This window comes from Lissotriton vulgaris, chromosome 2_1 (assembly GCF_964263255.1).
Source record: "Lissotriton vulgaris chromosome 2_1, aLisVul1.2, whole genome shotgun sequence".
In the NCBI taxonomy this organism is placed as follows: Eukaryota; Metazoa; Chordata; class Amphibia; order Caudata; family Salamandridae; genus Lissotriton; species Lissotriton vulgaris.
The window spans coordinates 1,439,999,940-1,440,025,435 of NC_141687.1; the positions used below are offsets into that span (position 1 = coordinate 1,439,999,940).

Here is a 25,496-nt window from a genome sequence, read left to right on the forward strand (position 1 = left end):
TCTATATACATATATATCAGTCACCTCCTGGAAATCTTCTCGCAAAGAAAGAACCAGAGTCGAAGCCCCAATAGTGTGCAGAAGGGTTTATTCAGGCACAAGGAATATTACCCTACGCGTTTCGAAGTCAGCCGACTTCTTGCTCACAGGATATATTTCTTTAAATTTCTCCACAACTACTGACCGGATTTACGCCAATTAATAAAAAAGGCGCCTTTTGGACCAACAGCCACATTTCTGCCTAATTTCGTGTAATTCCGTTTAGCAGTTTGGGCTGGAGCTGTGTCTAAAGTTCCTATGAATATTAACATGGGGAAAACACATTTTGGGACACCCCCCCCCCCTCCCACTTTCTTGGACCGCTTCACGGACCAGCCCGAAACTTTGAAGACAGCAGCTGAAGTGAGCGCCAGACTCGTTTTGAAACTTTCACCAGGATTCGTCAACCTACGCCTAAGTTATTGACAAATGAAAACACGCTCTTCCTATGGAAACTACCTCCTAACTAGAACTACCTACTGGCGACCGTCAGTAGGCAATATAAATATATATATACATATGCATCCACAAGGAAAATATCAAGATAAAGGCAGGTCAAACAGCTGAAATGCAGCACTCCGAGGTAGAGTGAGGCCCAACACATTAAAAAAAATCTGTGATTCAAAAGGCTTTGCGTGCGCGCATTGTTTGACGGGGTAGGGAGGAGCATGGAGATATAAATATGTCATGCAAACTCCCAAAATCTTTCTTGGTAAAAAATCCAGGCACAGACACCTAATTACTCAGTGCATTTAAATCGAAGCATGCCCATCATATAAAAATATAAACATATATTACATATAAACTTATAACCATAGATGGATACATTATATCAGAATACACTAAAAGCATACCTTCCCCGTAGGGTAAAAGAATCAGAACCTCCTGCAGCAAGTGGGGATAGTGACCAGAGTAGGAACGAAGAACACCTAACAAAAGGAGAATCTATGAAAGAGCAAACAGAACAGCATACATCGGCGATAGACCGAAGTTGAGACAACTGCAGAGTTCACTAAAGCCAAAAACACAACTGACTGACAAGGAAACCCTCAGACAGGTGACAGAAAATAGCCAGAAAACAACAGGTGTGAAACTCTTGCTATGATGTGAAAGAGCACAACGTGGACTATAAAAAGGTAGTCGAAATGAAGAACAACACATGGAAGGTCGACACAATCACAGTCACCCAACAGACAGAGATATCAAGCCTGCAAAGAATGTCTCATTTGGAGACAGGAGCCATACATAGCCTAGGCTTCAGTATACCGCATAGCAAAAAGGGGAAAAGACACAGAGGTGGCAAGGAAGAGCTGAAAAAGAGAGGAATATGTGCCTGAAGTAGAAAGATTTTGCAAAAATAAAGAGGAAATGGCATACCGAACTTAGAGGTGAGAATCAATATCACATCCCATGAAAAAGAAGAGAACCTTTAGAAAAAAGAAGGGTGCTAAAGGAAGCAGAATTCCCCTGTGCTCAAGACCCTCATGGGTAATGCAGCCGCGATCTACCACACAGAAAGATTGTACCGAGTGAGAAAAAACAGTCCTTTGAGAGGTGGAACCATAATGCTGAAGGGAGCAAGTTCCAGAAGGAAAATTAACAAATATTAATAAGAATGGAATATAAGGGTACAAAATATTTCAGAAAGTGACAGCAATAACACCCTCTCCACTGGTGAAGCCGATTAAAAATAGTGAAGCTTAAGGTACAGGCCTAGTTATAGTCCAATAAGGACCCAGAAGGATCACTGGCAGGAAGTCATCCTGGCACTGTATAGTGAGAGGAGAAATATGAAGTGCAAACTCACCAGTAATAGACCAAACATCATCGCAGGCCACAGTGGAAAATCAGCCGAGGGCAAGGAGTATGCAACCCAGTGCACAGCTCCTGCTAAGATAGAGAAGTGGAGAAGTGTGGCTCACTGGTTAGAGGAGGCAGACCTGGAAGCAGAGGTCAGCCCGGGACCAGGGTTCAATTCCCGGCTTGGCGGGGTCTTGAGTCCTAAAATGTCCATGGACTCGACAATTCTCGCTCCGGTGCCTGCTCGATTCACGGGTTCACACTCTGCGACTCTGGGCAATAGCTTGCTTAATCTCCACAACGGCCCCTCGTGGCAGGATGCCTAGCTTTCACCTTGCGGTTACCCTGCCGGGGTTATCTCACAGGGGAATACCAGGACGGGTTCCCTAAGCAAGCGCTTAGAAACCAGTGGTGATTTGCGCTATATAAATTCATGTACATTTACATTTACAAGGAAGAAAAGACGCCTAGTAGAAAAGACAGGTGCTATGGGATGAGAAACAACCCCTCTGATGTTGTGTTAGGAACTGGCCGAAGGCAACTGCACAACGATTACATTTCAGAGGTACACAACCAAAGTACCTAGAAGGGATTCCTAGTAGTAGAGCAGATCTCAAAAAGGCCTACAGAAGATGATCCCTGCAGAACAAGGAGCATCCACACCATGAAAGCAAAATACCCAATAAAGAACAAGATCTGGTGAAGAAATTAGCTTGCAGAAAGAAGCCTGAATGAACAGGCATACATAGACCAGAAAACAATATACGTCCCTAATTGTGGGATCCACATCCTTTAATTGACAGTATCATAATCAGAAAAGCACCTGCAAAGGGAAGGAACACCCAATCAGGTGCGACCCGTAGATATAAAGGGGACTTGAAAGAAAGATAATAAGCACCCTACCCGGAATGGCACAGATGTGAACAAAACATTGGGCAGCTCCCCGTACAACCCTTGTATGTAGACCATGGAAGCGAACGTTAGAGTTATGATTCTGCTCCACTCTGACTTTCTCAATACCGTCGCGCCACAGAGGAAGCCATGGCCTAACCCACCGAATCAGTGGTTTCCATAAAACAACAAATGAGCCATTGAGCTACCTGTTGCCCATCTCAAATTAACTGGACATGGTCTTCCCGATGTCATAGGATAAAGGAGGGCAGCAGATATGCCAAGGAGTCCCACAGCGAATGGGTAAAGCTTCCAAGTACGCAAGATGTATTGATAGAATGTGGAGCAGAACCGGTGGAGGAACAAATATGTCTGCTACAAGTGTCCAGTTTCTTAGAATCTCTCACTGGAGGGACATGTGGAAGAGATTCAGGGTCTACGGAGGCAGAAACAGCTTGTACAAAGAAACTGAGAGAAGGGTGCCGGTTTGTCCCCATCCGGATCACCTGGGGCAGGAGGGTATCTATGCTTAATTGACTGATTCACCGGGGCCCTTGCTTTAGGTGTAGCCCAAGCCCACAAAAAATATTGTATAGAGCGGCACTATAAGGGAGCGCGTCCTCCACTGATGTTTTGCCCGGATGTAATAGCTCAATGAGGGGATCAGTAGCCAACTCCACAGATGGAAGAGATAAATCCAACACCAAAGACGCATGCTTGAGCATGTCCTCTAATGAGGAGCTCGCCACCGAGGCAAGGCCAGGAGGAAAGGAGGCCAGAGGGGTCTATAAGCTACGGGCTTCACTAAATGCAAAGAGCCAGGGGAGACTAGATAGTGTCAGCCATGGGGTGCGGGGAAACCCTACTGTGCACCATCACCTTCCATACCATGTTCCTCTGGAGGAAAAACCAGAGGGGCACGGCAGAGAGCAGAGGCAGGGTGTCCAAGTCAGATGGCATTACCGATGCTGTGCCCGACTCCAAGTGGCGAAGTGGCGCTGAAGCATCATCAGTAGAATAAAGTTGGGTGGTGTCAATTGGCGCTGCCAACAGCGTCATCTGATTAGGCACAGGCACCAAAGGTGTGAACGCCAAAGATCTGTGTACCAATGCCAAAACTGATTTGATAATCAAATCGGAGGGTATAACTACCCCGTCTCCAGGGAAGGTGAGGAGGCTCGAGAAACGACTCGGGGAAAGAGACTTCAGACAGGGAATTCAGAAGAGGCAGCATCTTCGCCGGCACTCAGACTAACCTTGGGACGACTATATAGAATGACGTCCACAAACAGATCCACAAGCAGGCCACAGAGCGAGAGGGAGACAAAGAACGAAAGGAGAACTTGGAAGGCTTAAACAGCTGCATTGGCAGGAGCTCCAGCAGATGTTCCCTCAGTGCCTTTGGACGCAGTTGACAGCAGGAGTCGCATTTGTCTGCATTGCAGTGTACTCCCAGGCACCACATACAAATAGAGTAAGGGTCTGTGGCCGACATTTGCCAACCAAAGGATCCACAAGGCTTGAAGCCTGAAGTAATATAGGTAGAAAAGGCACACTGTTCTATCGACGAGAAATCGAAGTAGGCCGATAAACGGCCAGAGGTACTGCTACCAGAACCACATTGAAGCGCGAAAAAGAAGAAACTGACGTCAGCGCATCAGGGGAGGGCTTATATGGACTCTGTACACGTCACATTTGGTGCCTGACATCACCACGGAGTCGCTCGACACGCTCTCCCGATACACAGAAGTACTGCTGTGAATAATTCCCAGATCCAGTCTGACGCCTGGGAACAATTCTAAGGTAATGAATTTGCAGCTAGATGTCTCTATCAGATAGTGTACTTCCAAAGTGTTAATGTAAGCAATATGGTTTCAGAGAAACTAATCCTGCACTGTCATGCAAGCAAATGTGTGTCAAACGTCAGTGCGTAATAAAAGCAGCAACTTAAGATACATGTGCATGTGAAATGGCAGTCTTTCTTCCCGGGCATAACAGAGCCGTGTGACATTCTCTTTGGTATTAGAGATTTCCAGAGTGGTTGGGGGTATTTATTATTTGTTATGCTTCCGACACTGCTGAAAATACTCCTGGAACAATTTTTTACAGTGCTTATCTCCACCCCTACTAATACATTCTTGATTCACAAGAACACCTGCAATAAGGATTAAGAAGGCTTGCTTATTTACTAGGTCTGTAGCAAATATAATTGCCTTAAAGGCAGCATATTCAGTTAATTAATTTGCAGTTGACTGTGGTGTGCAAATTGACAAAGGCATTCATATTTTAAGGTTGATAACAGAAGTATCATCGACTTGGGTCACAGTGAAGTCTTCATAACCTTTTGTGAAGTTGTATAGCTGAGACTGGTTATCCGTTACTCATATATCAAATGTACCATGCAGCCTTTACTTGGTCAGCAGAGTTTTAAACCAGCTAGTGCATCCTGGGGATTCCTCCTCCATCTGATCGTCTACACTGTCAACAAACTGCAATACCATTGATGACTTGCCACACATCCCCTCTTCCATCTGCCACACCAACCCCCCTACACCTGTCACGCCCTCACACCGCTCAACAGTCACAGAATCTGTTTTAGACATGACAGATACTGACCAATCACCTGCAGCTCTGTTGAACTTTCAAACTTATGTCCACACGCCATGAGGAGGACTGCAAGGTTGATACCGGAGTGAAGCGTTGGTTCAGCAGCAAAAGCTTTTCCATACCTAGTAAATCACAAATATGGATCAGACAGAGGAGAGCTACCACATGGGTTATCCGAGGATGGACTATGGGGACAGGATAGGGAAGTGATCAGAGGACTGGCCTTACCAGAATGTAGCACGGTCTCTCACTTCTAGGTCCTTGAAGCCCGAGCTAATGAACATATCCTTGTAGATACGACCGCACATGCAATATAGGTCAGGGGCTGTACCTTCCTCACCTTCCACAACCGGCAGGATAACAGCCAGCGCCTTCTCGCGGTCACCAGGTCGGTTACGCCTGCAGAGAGACAAATACTAGTCACAGTCATCTTCCAGAACTGGAGGTGAGAAAATTTAAATTTTATATACACACTTATTATATGACTGCAACAGGAAGCAGTAAGAGTGCTGGGAGACCACAAGCCCTTGCAGAAAAGAAAACAGCACACAAGAGTTGGAAGGAGATACTTATGCAAGATTACCCGCATACATATACAAAAAGAAGCCATCGTGGTCACTGGCATCACCGCAGCAACAGTTAGTAAAGAGTCCTCTTCTGTAGCAGCTGAAAAACATTCATCTTGATTACCCTCTATTGAAACCAATAGAATGATAGTGTGTGGTGAGCGGTTTCTTATGGAAGGAATAATTAAAATTATGTGGTGAGCCCCCACTACAGGAAATAGTAGGACACAAATGTACTGCACTGCAAGTTCCCAGTAAAGGACGGAATAGAGAATGTTTATGTAGTGAGCTCCTAGTAGAGCAAGTGCCATGCATTTCCTGTATGGCCCATTGCTGTTTTCCCTATGTTACCCTAATTTTTTATGTTGCAGGCCACATTTTCTTTTGCACGCTTTACTATATAAACACACTTGCTTTTGTGCCAAAATGTAATTTCACAAAGAACCTGCATACAATTTTGTATTCTGTTCTTTTCCTGGGATTAAGACTGAACACTACAGTTCAGATCAACAACAATGTCCCTTGCTATTCTCTCTGGTCAGGCCCTAGCACCTAGACATAACACGAGAATGTCATATAACCGAGCACAAGAATTTAAGTAGATACACTGGGCAACGGTTCTGAAAGAAGAATGCTATGTCAGCTGAGATGTAGAACATCCATCTGTGTATGCTAAGGTACTGGGTCCGTCCCTAATCCCAGATATCTTCGATATATAAGCATCTAGCTTCAGTAGAAAAGGGGGGGGTTTAGGATATTCTGTCTTATAACATGACAGGGCTTTTACTAAATATATGGTTCACTGACCATGCGAACAGCATTATTAGCATGCATTTGTTTTCTAATTGTGGCACGAATATTGCATTTTAGGACACAATGGTATGAATAAATATTCTAAACTTCCTTTTGTCTTTTTTAATTTTATTGTGGACAAGTACGAGTGAGAGCGAAAGGGTGTGTCCCGTTACCGCTAACCCCGAGAGGATCGAGAGTGTTGTGATCTGGGGTGCCAATTCACTTTTTTCACTGATATGTTAGGAGAGCAAGTGAGGCACTATAGTTAGTCAGACTCTTGCTCATACTCAGTCCTTACTTGCCGATGGTCAATGATCCCGAGCATAGTTTTAATCCTGAGCAGAATCCATACTTGCGGAAAACCCTGAGCAGAGCTTGTGCTTATCCACAATACCCAGGCACCTTTTATCAGAGACATCTGTGGTGTCAGGGATTGGTCTTCAGTTGTTGGTTTTTCAAGCTTGAATATTAGAAGGTTTAAACCCTGTTTTTGCTACACTTTGAATCTATTGCAAATTAGTTATGGCGCAAACTATTTCTGTTAACTGCCGCCCAGCGGTAATTCAACATTTAACACAACATGGAGCCCCCGCAGCAGGGGCTCCAGTGATTTTTGTAGAAGCTGAAGCAGCCATCTTTGTCCAGGCCCCCAGCTACATCAAAAACAGCCTAGCTAACTACATCCCAAGCAGAACACTCCGCTCTTCAGAGGCCAGCTGGCTGGTCTGCCCCCGCTCCAGTCTGTCCTCCCCCGGAGGAAGAGCTTTCTCCACCATCATCCCGCAAATCTGGAACAAGCTGCCAGACAACATACTAAAGGAATGCTCTTTACTTCCGTCCAGAAAAAAACTCAATACCGTACTCTTCCATGAAGCATGGGGCACACGGTAACCTACCCCTCTCCCACCACGACCAAAGCAGAATACTCTCACAGAGCTTAGAGACCGTTGGTGAAAATGCGCTCTATAAATAGAAATTACAATTACAAGCAGCGTTCTGCTTTGACGTATTTTATTCCTGGGTCACATTTCTGGCTTGTGATGCTAATGATAATACTTTTCATGAATACACAACACCCCAGGCACCTGTTGGATAGCACCTAAATTCACTTGTTGAAATTCCTCTTACCACCTGGAAGCACTACTTAGTTCAATGGCACCCTTTCCCATGTGCCTGGGACTGGTTGAATTGGCCCCCTTAGTAATGAAGGGGCCATACGCCATATAGCCAGCATGTTATACCCCCATATCCAGATTTAGGTCATTTGAATTTGGTACAAACTTGTACTTTGTACAATGTTCTTGTCATCTTATATAGGCGTCTTACTCCGTATATTTCATGTACTGTGCTTGCTGGTCCAGCTAGACCGCAAGATCCAATGCCTGCAGCACCTGTCATTAGTTCTGTAATTGTTCATCCAGTTATAGGCAAAAGGCTCACTAAGCGGGTAGGAGGAAAATGCTACTTACCAGTATGCATCTGTTCTTGGCATGTAGAGCTGCAGATTTCTACACTTAGCTTCAGATCGCCACCTGGTGTTGGGCTCGGATGATTGCATGTTGTTGTCGTCTTGGAAGAAGTCTTTGTAGTCAAGAGATAGGCGACTCCTCCCTTGGACGATAGTGCGAATGGGCATCGGCTCCATCCTTAGATTGTTTTTCGCCATGATGGGAAGTGATGGAGTTAGTAGAGAGAAAGAAGGGATGTCCATACGTGTATATCTAATTAAGATAAAACTGAAACAGGTCCCGGGGAGGGCGTGTAGAAATCTGCAGCTCTACATGGCAAGAACAGATGCATACTGGTAAGTAGCATTTCCCGTTCGAGGCATATGAGCTGCATATTCTACACTTTGCATCAATTGTGCAGCAGTTTCTCCCCTAGCGGTGGTCACCTGTATCTGTTGCAGTAGTTTGAAAGAGAGTTTTCAGGACCGCTTGGCCTACTGAAGCTAGCTGCTTGGCTTGCACATCAACACACTAGTGTTTAGTGAAGGTGTGTGATGTAGACCATGTTGCTGCCTTGCAGAGGTCTTCTAGGGGAATATTCCCTAAGAAAGCCATGGAGGCTCCTGGTTTGAGTATGGAGTGCGCTCTAGGAGGAGCGGTTAATGTGCGTTTTGCCTTGTGATAGCATAGCTGTATACATTTAACAATCCACCTTGCAATTGCCGATTTAGAAATGGGGTTGCCTTTATGTGGTGGAGAGAAAGCTACAAATAGTTGCTTTGTTTTGCGAAAGGATTTTGTCCTATCAATGTAATAGAGAAGAGCTCTTTTGACATCTAGTGTGTGTAGAGCTCTCTCTGATACAGAGCCTGGGTTTTGAAAAAAACACTGGTAACTCTACAGATTGGTTTAGATGAAAAGGAGTAATTACTTTAGGAAAGAATTTAGGATTAGTCCTTAGAACCACTTTGTTACGGTGTAATTGTAAGAATGGTTCTTGTATAGTGAAAGCTTGAATCTCACTAACTCTTCTAAGAGGTAATAGCAATGAGGAAAGCTGTTTTCCATGTGAGAAATTGCAGTTCACATTTGTGTGAAGGTTCAAAAGGGGGTTCCATGAGCCTGATAAGAACAATGTTTAGGTTCCACACTGGAGAGGGTGGTAACCTAGGATGAATAATTCTTTTTAATCCCTCCATAAAAGCTTCTATTGCTGGTACTATAAACAACGGCATATGTTGTCTGTTTTGTAGGTATGCCGCAATGGCTGCAAGATGTAATCGTATAGATGAATATGCTAGATTACATCTCTGTAAATGGAGAAGGTAACTTATAACATTTTGGATGGAAGCATCCAAAGGATGAATTTGATTATTAGTGCAGTAAATGGCAAATAGTTTTCCATTTAGCAGCATAGCAAGCTCTAGTAGTAGGTCTTCTGGCTTCTTTAATGATATTCATACAGTCTGGTGACAGGTTAAGGTAACCAAACTCTAAGACTTCAGGAGCCAGATCGCCAGATTCAGTTGACTTGGATCTGGATGCCTCATGTCTCCATGGTTCTACGTTAGCATGGATGGTGTTAGAGACAGTTTTGGGTGTGGAACTAGAGAAAGTTCTAGCAGTGTGGTGAACCACAGCTAGCGTGCCCATGTAGGAGCTACCAGGATCAGTTTGAGAGACTGTTGTCTGAGCTTGCGTACCACTAGTGGTATTAGTGGGATTGTCGGAAAAGCGTACGCACATCTGCCTGACAAGATCATCCATATCGCATTGCCCTTGACCAACGGGTGTGGAAACCTGGCGGTGAAGGTTGGGCATTTTACGTTTTCGTGTGTGACAAACAAGTCTATGTCTGGATGACCCCACGTGTGAAAGAATGGTTGAAGAACTTGCAGATGTAGTTCCCATTCGTGAATCTGTTGTGTCTGTCGATTTAACAGATCGGCAATCTGATTGTGAGCTCCTGGAAGGTGTTCTGCAAGCAGAACACCTTCCAGGAAGATGGCGGCCAGTCGATAAGCCCGGTCGGGAGCTCCGTGCCCGCATTCTACAGAATGGCGATATGAGGAGAGAGGAGCTGCTGATTTCGTGCTTATGAGCATTCTGAGAGCATAACTTTGTTTGAGGAGCCAGAATAAGCCAGAACAAAGAATATTTGCACCCGCTGCGCCAGCTGTACCTTGTTGGCCTTCGTCTCCTCTCCGCTTCCCGACGCTTACACACGTGTGTTGCGCGGTGCGGCGGGGGGGTGCCTCGCACACCTCGGTTGGCATCACGGCGAGATATTTAATTGAGGCGGGGGCCACGGGACAGGATGGTTATTTCCCCCGGTGTCCTGTTTGAGGCTGCCGGTGCGCTACAGCTGGGGGAGGATCTTCGATCTCTGCAGCAGGGCTCTCTCATCGTGGATTCAGCAATCCGAGCAATCCAAGCAGGCACCGGTCGGTGGGAGGCGGCGTCACGGGCTCGGCACAACTGCAGGAGAGCAGTAAGCTGTATCTCGATATTTCCCAGAGGTAAGGCCGGGGGGGGGGCTGAGGTGAGGGATAGCCTGGCTCTATACTCTGGATATCGTCACAAAAATCTAAGGGTCTTTCCAGGAGATCGGTTAAACTTGAGCTTTCAGTTTCAAGAAGGTGAGCAAACAATTAACTCTTTTTGTTATTTAGGACCCCTGAGTAGGTCAAATAGTCAGGGAGAGCTCAGTTTGGCTGACTTGGCTGATTTTCCAATTTAAGTGTTAGAGAAGAGACTCTGCCCCACACTCTGTATCCCGTCCTGCCAAAACACAAACTTCTTAGGTAGACTACTGCTAGCAAAAGTGGAGGGGGTAAAAGGAAATACAGGCAGCACAACCCCTCTAACATCTAACCCAGGAGACCTAGTTTTTGACAAAACTCATCTTCAAGAAGCAGGAGAAACCGCAGTAAGGGCGGAAAAGGGAGTTATAGTAGATCATGAAGTGAGGGGAAGGTCTTCGTACTGTTCCTTAAGGCTAGTTTACCCCCTGCACCTAAACAGCCTGTTAACCCGCGAATTACAAAAAGAACTCGCAGAAAACCATGAAACTGCAAGTAGGCAAACCTTTAAATAAAAACAAAAAGGGGCTGGTAGGAGATAACTTGGAGTCAAGTGAAGGGGGTAAAACCGCTAAAATAAAAGTCACTCCCTCGTTAAGGTCTTATTTCAAGGTGCAGGAACGGGCACAGAATCAAAGTTGTTACCCATCTGGAGAAGCGGAAGAAGTCAGTAGCCATAAAATCACCATGGAAAACTACATACCCCTGGCTCTATCAGAAGCATTGGGATGATATAACCACTGCTCCCACAGAGATCCTTACCGGGGGGAATAGAACAGGAAGAGCTCCAGACTCGGACCCTGACCCAGACCCAGACCCAGACCCAGACCCCAACTCAAAACATAAGCCTAAGCTCGCCTTCCAGCCAGAACCTGAGCCAGGCTCAATGCTCACCTCAGGACCCCGCTAGAAGTGTGTTTAACAGCCTGCCTAAATATCCCCCCACGGAGTTCATGAATCCGCACGGTGATCCACGAAGCAACACGGATGTCATGCTGGAAAAAACGCTGGAAGAAATGAGGTCAAGGTTGAAAATATCAGAAGCAAAGGACAAAAGTATTGATGAAAAGTGAGAAGCTTTAGAGAATCAGTCGAGAAGGTGTAACCTTAGATTTCTAAATGTCCCAGAAGGGCGAGTAGGGTCGGACATAAAGAAATTTATAATCTCACTTTTAGAGGAGCATTTTTCTTGGAGTAAATCCCTTTGCTTGGAAGATGACATCTAGCGGGTGCATCGGGACCCTTTTGGGAAACCTAAGGAAAGGAAAAATCGAAGAAAGATTCTAATAAACTTCAGAACATATACCCTCAAAGAGAGAATCTTGAGTGAGGCCCTGAAGAGTGGGGTATATATTAACGGTGACTGGTCCTTTAAGATTAGATCCGACATTGCTAAAGTGACACAAGACAGGCAATGGGAGTTGGAACAAAAAATGCCCGAACTGAAAGCGCTTGGTGCAACTGTTCAAATGAAGTTTCCGGCCTCCCTTAGGATCATGTGGAGGAACAAGATGTACAATATTAGAGACCCTCAGGAAGTCAAGTCACTTCTAGAACAGATGCGCACCCAGATCCAGATACACTCTTAGATCCAAGCATAAAGTTAAAACATAAGTGATGAAATAGTAGCTGCAACACCTCTATTTAACTTAATCACCGAGGCACGGAGCTCGAAAAGGGCTAGAATTAAGGCCCTTAGGAAAGGGAGGCTTCTCCAGGGTGGGAGGTTGTCCCCCCAGTGTCCTCCTTTTTCTTGTCTTATTTTTTATTTCACATAATCACAGTTGGTTTAATATATACACTAGAGGGAAAAAGGGGGGAGCACATGGGAGATGGGAGCAAAATAGGGAAAAAAAATTAAAAATGTCCTCAGCAAAATGTTACTTACAGAAGAAAGGTGGTAATTAGGGTCCAGCTTAATAACTGTGGGAACTCGCTAAAGACAGGAAGAGATGGAAAAAACCTTAAAGATATAAAAATAACTTCCTGGAATGTCAACGGGCTAAGAACTAAGAGCAGGCGACGGAAATCTATTGATAGTGAGATACTAATCCTACAGGAAACTCACCTATTAAAACAAGCATTTACAGTGCAATAGGTCTCGGGTTAATTAAGTTTGAGCTATTGGCATTGCTTAATATTGCAACACCAATTGCACCAAAAGTCTATAAATTGTAGGCCAAAAAATGTGTATTTATTTTTGTAGCAGTAGTGGCACGCTGCGCTTTAGATGAATATGTTTGAAAGTAAAGTGCGCCATACTGCGATTGCTTACAATAGTGATTTGTGAATGCGTTAACAATTGATGTGTGCAATTACATATGATTTGTTCAGACTTACCGCCTGTCTGCCGTCTCCTAGCACCCAACAGCATCACGCAGCAGTATGTTGAAAGGAAGGAGCTATCTGCTTCTAAATTTAATACCACGTTAAAATGTGCGAATGCCGAAAACAAACGCGGGTTGTGATCTTGTAAGCTAAGGTAAGCATTTTTGCTCTATTGCTTGTTAGCAAATCGGGTTTGTCGTACAGCCTGCACAACAGATGCGTTTTTAGAACAAAGCTGACGGAGCAGTCAGTGCATGACCAGAATAGAAGTAAACTTGCATACAATTCCGTGATTTCTGCTCTCGCTCTATGCGGGGATATTTAAAAGGAGAGGCGCATTCACTGGTGCAGTGTGCGCCTCTGGGTATGCACACAGACACATACTCTCTCGCACTCTGTCACACACCCATACACACACTGACTGTGCTGGGGCAGGGCACAGGACATGCCGCTCTCGCCTTGAGACTCCATAGTGTCAGAGCGCATGTAACCCGGGAGGCACTCACAACACAGGAGTGCATGTGCGCCTCGAGCTGGGAATGCTTTTAAATAAAAGGAGAGGCGCGTGCAGTGTGTGCCTCTGGGTATGCACACAGACACACACACTCTTGCGGGTGGTAAAACGTACCCTTCTGCAGTGCTGTCAGCCTATTCGTGCTGGAAGCTTCCCTGCTTAATTTGTGGAGGTGTGTGTATGAGTATATTCATGCACGTGTGCGCACGTGTGTGCCTGCGTGAGTGTGTGTTCATGCTTGGGTGTTTGTGTGTGGGTGTGTGTGCGCATGTTTCCATTTGTATGTGTGTGTGTGCGTGAGTATGTGTGTAGGGGTGTGGTGCTGTTATAAGTGTGGGGGGCACCTCGGCTGTTCCTTGGTTCTGCGGGGGGGTGCTGCTATAAGTGTGGGGGCACCTCAGCTGTTCCTTTCTTGTTTCTGCCAGGGGAAGGGCCTCTGTGGTTTCTTGGCTCTGGGGGGTTGTTGATATGTGCGTGTTGAGGGGGCATGCGAGTCATGCTGCTACAGGTCGTCTGTTCTGCATTGGGGAGCAGCAGGCTCGAGGCTGGGGTGTGGACTGGACGAAGGAGCCTTTCGGGGATACAGGTGCCCGTTCTTCAGCTGGGGTTGGGGGGGGCTGAGTGAGGACGGAGAGCAGTGTGGCGAGGCTCTCATTGCCAGGGGCTGCAGGAAGAGGGCGCTTCCAGGGGTGTGGGGCCTCGAAGTGCAACAGGTGTTGCTTCTGCGAGAGATACGATTGTATGTAAAGGGGGCTTGAATTCACGGCGGAGAGGCAGCTTAATACTCGATGCAGAAAATGTGCTTTATGCGGGACTCGCCAAGAGGAGGCGCTTGCTTTTGGGAAAGGGTGCAATGGGGGGTAGGATGGAGGAGAGGTCAGCAGCGGCAGTCGCCTTCGGGGAAGGCGGGGCTGGGGGCTCGCCAAGGGACAGTGAATGGATGCCAAGAGGAGGTGCTTGCTTTTGGGAAAGGGTGCAATGGGAGAGCTGAGGTGGAGGGTGAGGAGAGAGTCAGGTGGAGGGTGAGGAGAGAGTCAGGTGGAGGGTGAGGAGAGAGACAGGTGAGGAGAGACAGGGGTGGAGGGTGAGGAGAGACAGGGGTGGAGGGTGAGGAGAGACAGGGGTGGAGGGTGAGGAGAGACAGGGGTGGAGGGTGAGGAGAGACAGAGGTGGAGGGTGAGGAGAGACAGGGGTTGAGGGTGAGGAGAGACAGGGGTGGAGGGTGAGGAGAGACAGGGGTGGAGGGTGAGGAGAGACCAAGGTGGAGGGTGAGGAGAGAACAAGGTGGAGGGTGAGGAGAGACCAAGGTGGAGGGTGAGGAGAGACCAAGGTGGAAGGTGAGGTGAGACAGAGGTGGAAGGGAGTCAGAAGTAGAGGTGAGGAGAGACAGAGGTGAGGGGGGGGGGGAGACAGGGGGGTAGAGGTATCACTTTCACCTCCTCTCCTAGTGTAAGGTAACGCCCCCTCTCCACCGGTCCTGCCGGGGCCGAGAGCAGAACCCGAACGGAGTTCCGAGCAGGGGAGGTAGTGTGTGTTAGTTAAGGAAGAGCCCCGCCCCTTAGACTGTCCTAGGGAAGCAGCTGAGGAGAATGGAGGCACGAGGATTGAGGAGGTGGATGCAGAGATGTAAATAGACTTCTGTCCAGGCTGTACTCGCCACCAAAAACAATAAGTATTGGACAGGGCACGGGGAGGCCAGGAGGCAAACTCCACCCACTCCCGCAGAGCAGACTGTACTAAGTCACCTCCCAGTACAGCAGGAAGACACGGTGTCCGAGCAATGCCCTCTCCATGTGTCTGTAAATTACAATAAAGAGAGGGTAGATCTGCCCCGTATTTGATCAAGTATAGGCTCAGTTGGAGTCCAGAATTTTCAAAAGTCACCCATTTTAGCGCTCACCAATTACTCAAGACCATATACATTTTAAACAGAGACACTTTTATAAAAAATATATCATTTTTATTCTTGAATTGAATTGAAATTGAATTGAAAGAGTACTTGTATAGCGCGATACTACCCGTAGGCCTCGTAGCACTTCAAGACCAGAAGTGACAATTCAATGAAGACATTAGTTGAAAAGATGTGTCTTCAGGTGTTTACGGAAGGCAGTAAGGTTGCGCATCTCTCTCAAAGATTGGGGAAGAGCATTCCAGGATTTGGCCGCAAGATGTGAAAAGGAGCGGCCTCCCCATCTCACCTTCTTTATCCTTTTGATGGAGGCTAAAAAATGGTTACTAGATCGAAGCGACCTGGAAGGAAGGTAGAGTGGTATTAAAGAGTGGAGAATTTTTGGGCCCGTTTTCCAGATGGCTTTGTGAGTTATACACAATGTTTTAAATTGAATTCTGGCATTCATTGGAAGCCAATGTAATTGACGGAGAGCTTGTTTGGCCGATTGTCTCCTAGGAATTTGAAGGAGGAGTCTAGCTGCACTGTTTTGTACCACTTGTAATTTGTTAATGGTGGACAAAGGAGTTCCCAGATATAGGGAGTTTCCGTAATCTAGACGGGACAAAATTAAGGCCTGAATCATGATTTTTCGTGCTGCAAAAGGGAGGAGAGGGAGAATTTTCCGCATCATCCTTAACAGGGTGTACATGATGCGGATACCATTGTGGCTTGATGATTGAAGGTCAGTTTCTCATCGAGCCACATTCCCATACTCTTTATATGTGATTTGGGTGGTGGAGCCGGTCCCAAACATGTAGGCCATAAGGTCGTGATGGTGGTAGGGGTGACATTTCCCAACAACATTATTTCAGTTTTTTCTCCGTTAAGACGGAGGCAGGAGTCCTCCATCCATTCGGCTACTGCCTCAAGGCAGGGTGTCAGTTTACCAGACGAGTCCAAGTCTTGGCTCAGCGATACCACCAGTTGTGTATCGTCTGCGTAACTGACGATCTTGATTCCGAAGGGATGAACCACCGCCGCCAACGGCTTCATGTAAATATTAAATAATGTTGGGCTTAATGCCGAGCCCTGAGGGACTCCGCACTCCAACCGCTGGACTGATGAAACTGCGTCTCCCTCAAAGACTTGGAAATGGCGCTCACTGAGGAAGGAGGAAATCCAATTCAGCGCAGCGCCCGACACCCCGCTCATTCTGAGACGGTTGATTAAGATGGAATGTTTAACAGTGTCGAACGCTGCGCTAAGGTCCAACAAGATGATAGCTGCCCTTCCTTCTTCGTCAACCAATTTCCTTGCCTCTTCCGTTACTAGCAACAGTGCAGTTTCCGTACCATGGTTAGCTCGGAATCCTGTCTGGGTATCATCCAGCAGGTTATTTGATTCAAGATGATTAGTGAGAATGTTGTTTACATGTTTCTCAACTAGTTTACTAAGCCAAGGTAGGAGTGAAATTGGCCGATAGTTGGATAGAATGGAAGGATCCAAACTAGGCTTTTTGATCAATGCTTTCACCATTGCGCACTTCCATGGTGCCGGGACTGTACCAGTAGAAAGGGAGAGATTTAATATTTGCATTATGGTAGTTTGGACAGAATCAATTATTGTTTTTAATTGATTGGGAGGCGCCGCATCTGTTGGCGATCCTGAGACTACTTTGCCAATAATAATGTTAAGTATCTCTGGTGTTATGGGGTCTAGACAATCTAGGACAGGCATTCCAATTAAGTTGGTGTAGTGTTGAATGTCTGCATCAATTTGGGTTGGGGGGAAAGTATTATGTATCGTTTCTATATTTTCTCTAAAGAATGTTGCAAGATTGTTACAGCGTTCCAGGGCTCCTTTTTTAATAGGAGGTGTTTTAGTTGGATTAATCAGAGTTTTCGCTATTTGAAAAATCTCTTTTGGAGAGTTTGCTGCAGTGGCTATTTTTTCCTCATAGAATTTGGCCTAAGTTTCTTTTATCTCTTTTTTATAGCTCCTGATAGCTTGCCTGTATTTCTCCTTTGTGTCTTTCGATGGAGAGGCTCTCCAAATTCTTTCTAGTCTGCGACAAGTTTGTTTTTGCGATCTTAATTGGGGACTATACCAGGGTGCAATGTTTTTCCTATCATGTTTCTGTATAGTAACTTTCGGAAGAATGGAGTCTAGCGTGTTTTGAATCCAGATATTGAAGTTGGTATTCGCTTCTTCAATGTCAGTTCCTATTACGGGTTGGGTGGCTTTTAAAGAGGATTGCCATTTATGTAGAGGTAGCTTACCCCACTTCCGATCGCGTATTACATTGGGGTGGAATGTTTTTTGTATATTTTTTGTGGCCCAAAATAGAGGAATTAGAAAATGGTCAGTCCAGGGCAAGGGGGTAGGATCTCCCACTGTAAGGTTTTGCAGATTGCTGAATACGGGGTCTAGTAGATGTCCTTTCTCGTGGGTGGGTAATGAGCATTTTAGTTCCAAGCCTAAGGCTTCAAGACCAGATAGGAGGTTATTGGTAGTGGACAATGAAACATCGTCTAGGTGAATATTAAAGTCTCCTAAAGTTGTAAAATTAGCCATGGTTATCACTTGTTCAGAGGCTAAATCAATTAATTTGGGAATAAAATCCTTGAGTGTGTCTGGGGGGCGGTATATCAGAGTGCCAGACAGACAGTCTGTAGAGGATAGCTCTATGGAAAAAAGAAGATTTTCTCCTTCTGTGAAGATTGATGGCAGGAGGCGGCAGCTATACTTGTCCTTGAAAATAATCGCCAGCCCTCCACCTCTGCCTGTGCCGCGGTCCAATCGACAGTATTGTACCCTGGAGGCAGGGCACGAACAATATCTGGTTCATTTCCTGTTTGGATCCAGGTTTCGGTTAGAAATATAGCATCCAGTTCCCGTTCTTCTATTAGAAGTCCTATTTCTATGCAATGTTTTGGCAAAGATCTGCAATTTAGAAGTGCTAGATTGTAGATAGTAGACTTATAATTACTATCTTGATGATCGTGCATTTTAAAATGCCTATCACAGTGTTGACATAATAGAGGAGATGTGGCAGGGTCCAAAGAGTGTTGACATATCGTCAATTCAGTAGATCTAAGCTGATGGAGAGTAGTATTGTCATATCTCCAAACATTTTTATCTACAGGACTTAGGGTAACGGCCCCTTGCCCCGTTCGGCCGCGGACGGGCGCAGACGGGCAGGACTCTGGCACGACTCCGGCACAGGTCCGGCACGTCCGCTGACCGCGTCCGCGGAGGCATGACCGTTTACTTTTATGTTCAGCTGGAGCGCGTCACCGCGCTCACCCACACCCAATATGGCCGCTGAATCGGGATTGGCTGCCCGTGACCAGCTCTCAGCGTCGGTACTCGCTGAGAGAGGCCCGGTGACGAGGGAAGGCGGAGAGAGATCTCTACAAGGTCTCCACGCAGTGTCCAAAATAGAACAGCTTTGTAATCAGCTGAGACACACACACAGGTTCAATAAACTCAGTGCAATTTTTTAAAACACAAGTATTACGAATCTCGCTAAAATACTTTTAAAAATAAGGGAAAGAGAGACCTCCCGGCTGCTTGCCTCAAGAGGGTGAAAAGCGCACTTCTTAGTCAAGTGAGCCCGTCCTGATGATTCCTTTTATGTTCAGCTGGAGCGCGTCACCGCGCTCACCCACACCCAATATGGCCGCTGAATCGGGATTGGCTGCCCGAGACCAGCTCTCAGCGTCGGTACTCGCTGAGAGAGGCCCGGTGACGAGGGAAGGCGGAGAGAGATCTCTACAAGGTCTCCACGCAGTGTCCAAAATAGAACAGCTTTGTAATCAGCTGAGACACACACACAGGTTCAATAAACTCAGTGCAATTTTTTAAAACACAAGTATTACGAATCTCGCTAAAATACTTTTAAAAATAAGGGAAAGAGAGACCTCCCGGCTGCTTGCCTCAAGAGGGTGAAAAGCGCACTTCTTAGTCAAGTGAGCCCGTCCTGATGATTCCTTTTATGTTCAGCTGGAGCGCGTCACCGCGCTCACCCACACCCAATATGGCCACTGAATCGGGATTGGCTGCCCGAGACCAGCTCTCAGCGTCGGTACTCGGCTGAGAGAGGCCCAGTGACGAGGGAAGGGGGAGAGAGATCTCTACAAGGTCTCCACGCAGTGTTCAAAATAGAACTACTTTGTAATCAGTTGAGACACACACACAGGTTCAATAAACTCAGTGCAATTTTTTAAAACACAAGTATTACGAATCTCGCTAAAATACTTTTAAAAATAAGGGAAAGAGAGACCTCCAGGCTGCTTGCCTCAAGAGGGTGAAAAGCGCACTTCTTAGTCCTTGATTGATTAATGTATTTTTATATATAGCACAATTATACAAACTCATTTTTTTGAAAAATTTCATGATTATACGTTAAAAACATATATGTATACACACAACCCATCAACCTTCCAGCATTCAAACTTCAGCAAATTCATACATCACAACCAGTCATACTCATACAAGGCTCATTCAGACATTCTACTCAGATGGAATTTGAGGTATATTGCTCTGAGGACATCCTGAATATTCCTCTCAACCATAGGCCGGGGCAAGATCGTATAATGTTCAGGGTAGATGGTTTTCAACGCCGACGCGCGTTTCGGTGCCAGGCCCCAAAATTAGGCCGCACCTTCGTCAGGGCAAGATGGGGGAAGGAGTGGTTGTATTCAACAGTAAAATAAATACTTCTGATATCCAGGCACTCTTGGTTTCAGATACACCTCAACGTCAAGTCTGCAGTGGAGAAGTGGTAAACAATCTATTTCAATAGATAGCACGTTTTCGGCGCCTTTCCTGGGGTCCTAGATATATATTAGAACGAGAAGCGGGGTATGGAGATAGGTAGTAGATCGATATTCGAGTTCTGCCTTCTAGATAGCGTTTAATAATTGAGGTGTTGCCGTAGCTCTTAATCCTCTATGAGACAATGTTCTCTGGCGATAGATAGCTCATACTCTGCATCCGCATATTTCTTAAAGGGACAGCCCAGGCGGCGATTTCACCAGGGGGTGCCGTGAAGATACGGGCGGTGTGGTAACGATTCCTCCTCGTTTCACATCCGGCAGCTGGTGGACGCTCTCCGTGCGTCTGCCCTTACCTCTGTACTAGCTCCTCCCCAGCCTACAGTCCAGAGGAGACAAAACATATTTCTAAGAATTCTCCCCGCATGCCCTATTAATGAAGACAAACTGGTCTGGGTCATGCAGCGCTGCAGGGTATAACTGTGCAAACCCAGGCCTCCATTTCTCAACCACGCCCAACTACCTGAGTTACAACACTAGCCCAAAGGTAAGTCACAAAACAGATCTGAAGTCCAAAAGCAACCAGGTGCATTGAGGGATTTGTAGTTTTTCCCTTTCCTTTATTTCGAAAGCTTCGTGAACAGATTTTAGAACGAAGAATAAACTGGCAGGTACTGTTAAGGTTGTTAGGATCACTTCACTACCACACGGCCTATGCATTGAACACCTCTACAAGGCAGGGCACCCTAGTTTCTGCTGTTTACCACTCCTTTCATGTCAGAGCTAGACACTGGTCAGCGTGTTATTTGTTTATTTTGCGGTTTTACTTCGCACGTCCTCGAGCCGGTGGCCAAAGCAAACAGGCAACGAAAGGTGCTGGATGAACAAGTGCCGAGCTCGAGGCATCCTGCACTTCCGCGAGATATGAGGGCAATACACAAATCCTGGGGAAGGTGAGCACATGAGCGACATGTTGCAGGCGAGGGCATTTGCATGCGGCGCGCGCTGACAAGCACATTAGCTCCGGCACGCAGACGCACACACGCACTTCGAAAAATATCAGACCCTATGTGCAGTGGCTGAGGATCTTCACGGCGGCGGCGATGACGAGGAAGCCATGGGGAGCGTGTGCAGTGGATGAGGATCTTCACGGCGGCGGCGAAACTGAAAGCGCGGTGGGAGCGCACGAGACGCCGTCGCCGTGAGCGCAACCAAATCTGCTCGTGGCCAGCTCTTGTCGCTCCCTCTCCCATTCAGAATGCTGGGCGCGTGCCCAGCTCTTGTCTCCCTTTGGCGGCTGAAACGATTGCTATAGTTCTCTGCCGAGAACGCGCTTCGCGCGTCTCTAAGCCGAGACCTAAAAGGAGTGGGAGGAGATAATGAAATCTCTTCACTGGGTTGATTCTTATACATGTACCAACCAAGAATGTGTTATAAAAGGTGTAGCCATCCTCTTTAAAAAATCCCTGAAAGCAAGAATATCATCGACTGAATCAGACCCAAAGGGTAGATGGGCAATCGCTAATGTCAGTGTACCTAGTGACACCTTTACGGTGGTTAGTTATTATAGACCTAACCAAGACGATCCTTCCCCACTCCAGTCTCTATACTCCCAGTTGATCTCGGCAACATCTCCTGTGATTTTAGCGGAGATTTCAATATCATTTTAGATCCAAAAGTGGACCGGTATCCTAGAGGCAAACAGGCAAGTTTGCCAAAAATTAGAGAGTGGTTGGGAGTCTATAAAAGGGACCCAAGTCTAATCGATGTATGGAAAGAGAAGGGTGATAAACAAGGCAACCTTACCTTTATAAATAAGAAACTTGGAATAAAATCGAGAATCTATTATTTTCTAATAGACCAAGGGTTACTAGAAAATACTCAGACCGTAGTCCACCTTCCCACACACCTCTCTGAACACTATGCCGTCCAAATTACGTTAAAAATAAAAGATAACATAACGATATGGACGCTGGATCGTTCAGCCCTTTTGGATTCTAAAATTATTGACCAGCTCAAACAAGAGACAGAGCTATACTTTGAGGACAACAACGAAACCGCCCCACTTCAAGTGGTATGGGAGGCTTACAAAGCAGTAATTAGGGGAAAGATCTGTGGTCTAACTATACATAAATCAAGGGAACTTAAAAGAGAAATCCAGAAAATAGAGGATAACCTAAAAATATTGGATCGGCAGATATTTTCAGATAATTCATCCCAGAGAGGGCAAGAACTAGAAAAGGAAAGGCTAAAATTAAAAGACAGCTTAACGGCCATACTAGAGGTTAAAATTAGAGAGAGATGGGACTGTAGCAAACTTGCCCATTATGAATATGGAGAGGGCTGTGGGAAAATGCTTGCCTGGAAGACAAACAGATCAAGCTAGAAAGAAAATTGGCAGTATAGATCCAGCCAACTCTTCCCTAAATGGTTCTGAGGAGGCAGTAATAAAACAGGAATTCTCGACCTTCTTTTCAAACCTGTGTATGGAGGATTGTAATCCGAAAGTCAAGGAAATAAAAAAATTCTTAGACGCGCAAAACATCCCCACCCTGTCCCCTGAAGAGAAAGACATTCTAAACGCCGAAATAACAATTCAGGAGGTAGATGGAGCTATAAAAAATCTAAAAAGAGGTAAAGCAGCTGGTCCCGAAGCCCTCCAAATGACTTTTATATGAAAGTAAAAGACACATTGGTCCCTCATCTAACAGTCCTCTTCAACAAAAATTTTCTGGACAATGGTAAAATCCCTGAGACTTGGAATGATGCAACCATCTCCATTCTTTTAAAGCCGGGGAAAAATCCGAAAAAATGCGAGTCCTATCGCCCAATATCCATTTTAAACTGTGATTATAAGATCTGCACCCAAATCATGGCCAAAAGACTAGGGAAAATTGTGGGGGCTCTGATAAACTCCAACCAAAAGGGCTTCGTGACAGGAAGACACCTTCAAGATCTTACCCAGATTGGAGCCATAGATATTGCCATTACTGAGAAGCTTCCTCTATCGATAATTACAGTAGACGCAGCTAAAGCGTTCAATAGAGTAAATTGGAGCTATCTAAGCGAGGTCTTAAAGAAATTCGATTTAGGGGAAATCATAATAAAAATGGTAGAAAACATCTATACCTCCCCCAAAGCAAAAATTGTAATTAATGGCAAACTTACAGAAAACATTAAGATAGGCAGAGGAACAAGCCAGGGATGCCCCCTTGCTCTTTAATTTTTATATTGAGCCGGTGGCAGAATGCCTTAGGAACCAACCCTTAATCTCCCACTTTCAATATCAAGGGTGGTATAAAAAAGTCGCTCTTTACGCGGATGATCTCAAGATCTTTACCTCTGACCTAAAAGAGGCCCTTAAGGCTGCAAAGGAGACTCTGATTAGTTTTGGTAAATTATCAGGCTACCAGATAAATCAATCCAAAACTGAAACCATGATCTGGAATGAGGAATTCACAACCCCCTACTGTAAGGAAAAAATAAGATACTTGGGTATTGACCTCGTAAAGGACATCGAAAAAATAACTCAAATTAATATTCATAGAATAGAGGTCGAGGTAAAAAGGCTGCTGAAAGTATGCAGCGGGTTACCACTAACATTCTTGGGTAAATCGAACATCATAAAAATGTCAATATTGCCGAAATTTACTTTCATGTTTAGCTCCATTCCGTTGGAGTTTAAAAGCGAAACTATCAAAAAAATACAGGGATACCTTTCTAGTTTTATTTGGTCCTCAAAAAAAAAAAAAGAATCGCCTGGCATACAATAAGGAGAAGAAAGGAGCAGGAAGGCCTAGCTACTCCAGACCTCCTAGAATATTGTAGGGCCTTCCAGTTCAAAACTAGCAGGACGTTGCTGGGCCCTTATGAAAATTACCCAGTATTTCTACAGAAAATGACTAACAACACTAGCCATTTCTTATATAAGTTTGGCCACCCGAAATTGAAAAAACAAAATCAAATTAAAGACCTTGAAGTCAGCCGCTAGGTTGTGGTACTGTGTTAGATCTACATTGGATATTCCTCTATATAGTGACAAGGCACCGATTTGGGGCTCCCCTTCTACACCGGATTGCCTCAAGGACAGCTTAGCGACACCCTTAAAATCAGCAGGAAATCTGGAATGGGGCAACTCTTGTTTCAGAATGAGCTTCTTGATTGGGAAATATTATCAGATTGTACGAACTCCACATTATCGAAATTTAAATACTATCAACTTCTGAGCTGGACAAAGTCACTTAAAGAAACCAGTAAAGGTAACATTTCCCTAGAAGTAAAGATGCTGGACAAGAAACCGCTCATAAAAGCAGTATCCAACTGGTACTGGGCCCTAATTTCAGCAGGGGAGGAGGACTTCCGGATAGTATCTGGGGGAAAGATCTGCCAATGCTGGATACTAATAATATATGGCAAGTATCTACGAACAAATGCTGGTCGATTGTAACTTCCGCTGCTCTTAAAAGAAATCACTTACTTACCATCCATAGAGTACTGGACCCCGAAAAGATTATCTAAACTGAACGGGCCACCGTGAAGAGCTGCCCAAAAAGTGGATTGCAGAAGGCCGACGACCTGCACATGTTCTGGCAGTGCCCCAGTCTCGATGGTTTCTGGAAGGACGTGGGTAACACCTTAGATGGGGTAACGGGAAGACATCTAACTGTAAGTACAGACCTTGTTATCTTTGGGATAATGGGCATGGATGCATCAAGATCACTAACTAAAGCCCAGGAAAACTTAATTTTTATGTTGATCCTGTTGGCAAGGAGGGAGGTTTGTATACAATGGATAAGTCCAACCCCACCGACTCACAGTGAATGGCTAGTTTCAGTTTTAAAGGTTCAGAATTTGGATAGAAAAAAGAAACCATTTTCTAAGAAATATAAATTCTGGGAGATATGGGAAGAGTTCCACAAGGTTTAATTTAGTTCAATAGTGGGGTCCTGATCACGACTTAGCATACACCTGTTCTGGCTTGCTATTTCAATTAATAAGTCCAATGATTACGTGAATGCAACAATTCAGATGAAGGCTTACAAGAGTAGCCATAATGGCTAGCTCATCCCCCATTAGAAAAAGAATCCTTCTTCTTAAAAGTATATGGAAGTAAGGGGCTCCTTATTCTCTGAAACACCATAAGGATGTGGCCCTGGACCCACAAACAAACAGAGAAAGGTTGGACTAAGAGAAAGGACCCTGAGAATCTCCTAACTTTAACCTATTGCGTGAGGAGGACAAAAAAAAAAAGCAGATA

General features: G+C 45.5%; 1 protein-coding gene across 6 annotated transcripts in view; it reads right to left on the reverse strand.

Moving 5' to 3' along the window:
* LOC147732719 (mitogen-activated protein kinase kinase kinase 5-like) overlaps positions 1-25,496 on the reverse strand; it is a 1,007,398-nt gene that overhangs the window by 799,857 nt on the left and 182,045 nt on the right. For all 6 annotated transcript variants that reach the window (XM_086957271.1, XM_086957270.1, XM_086957268.1 and 3 more), the window contains 2 exons: positions 5,566-5,736; positions 5,347-5,459 (listed from right to left, as the gene is read on the reverse strand). In XM_086957271.1, the coding sequence (XP_086813397.1) occupies positions 5,347-5,459; positions 5,566-5,736 (284 nt within the window). The remainder of the gene's footprint in view (positions 1-5,346; positions 5,460-5,565; positions 5,737-25,496) is intronic.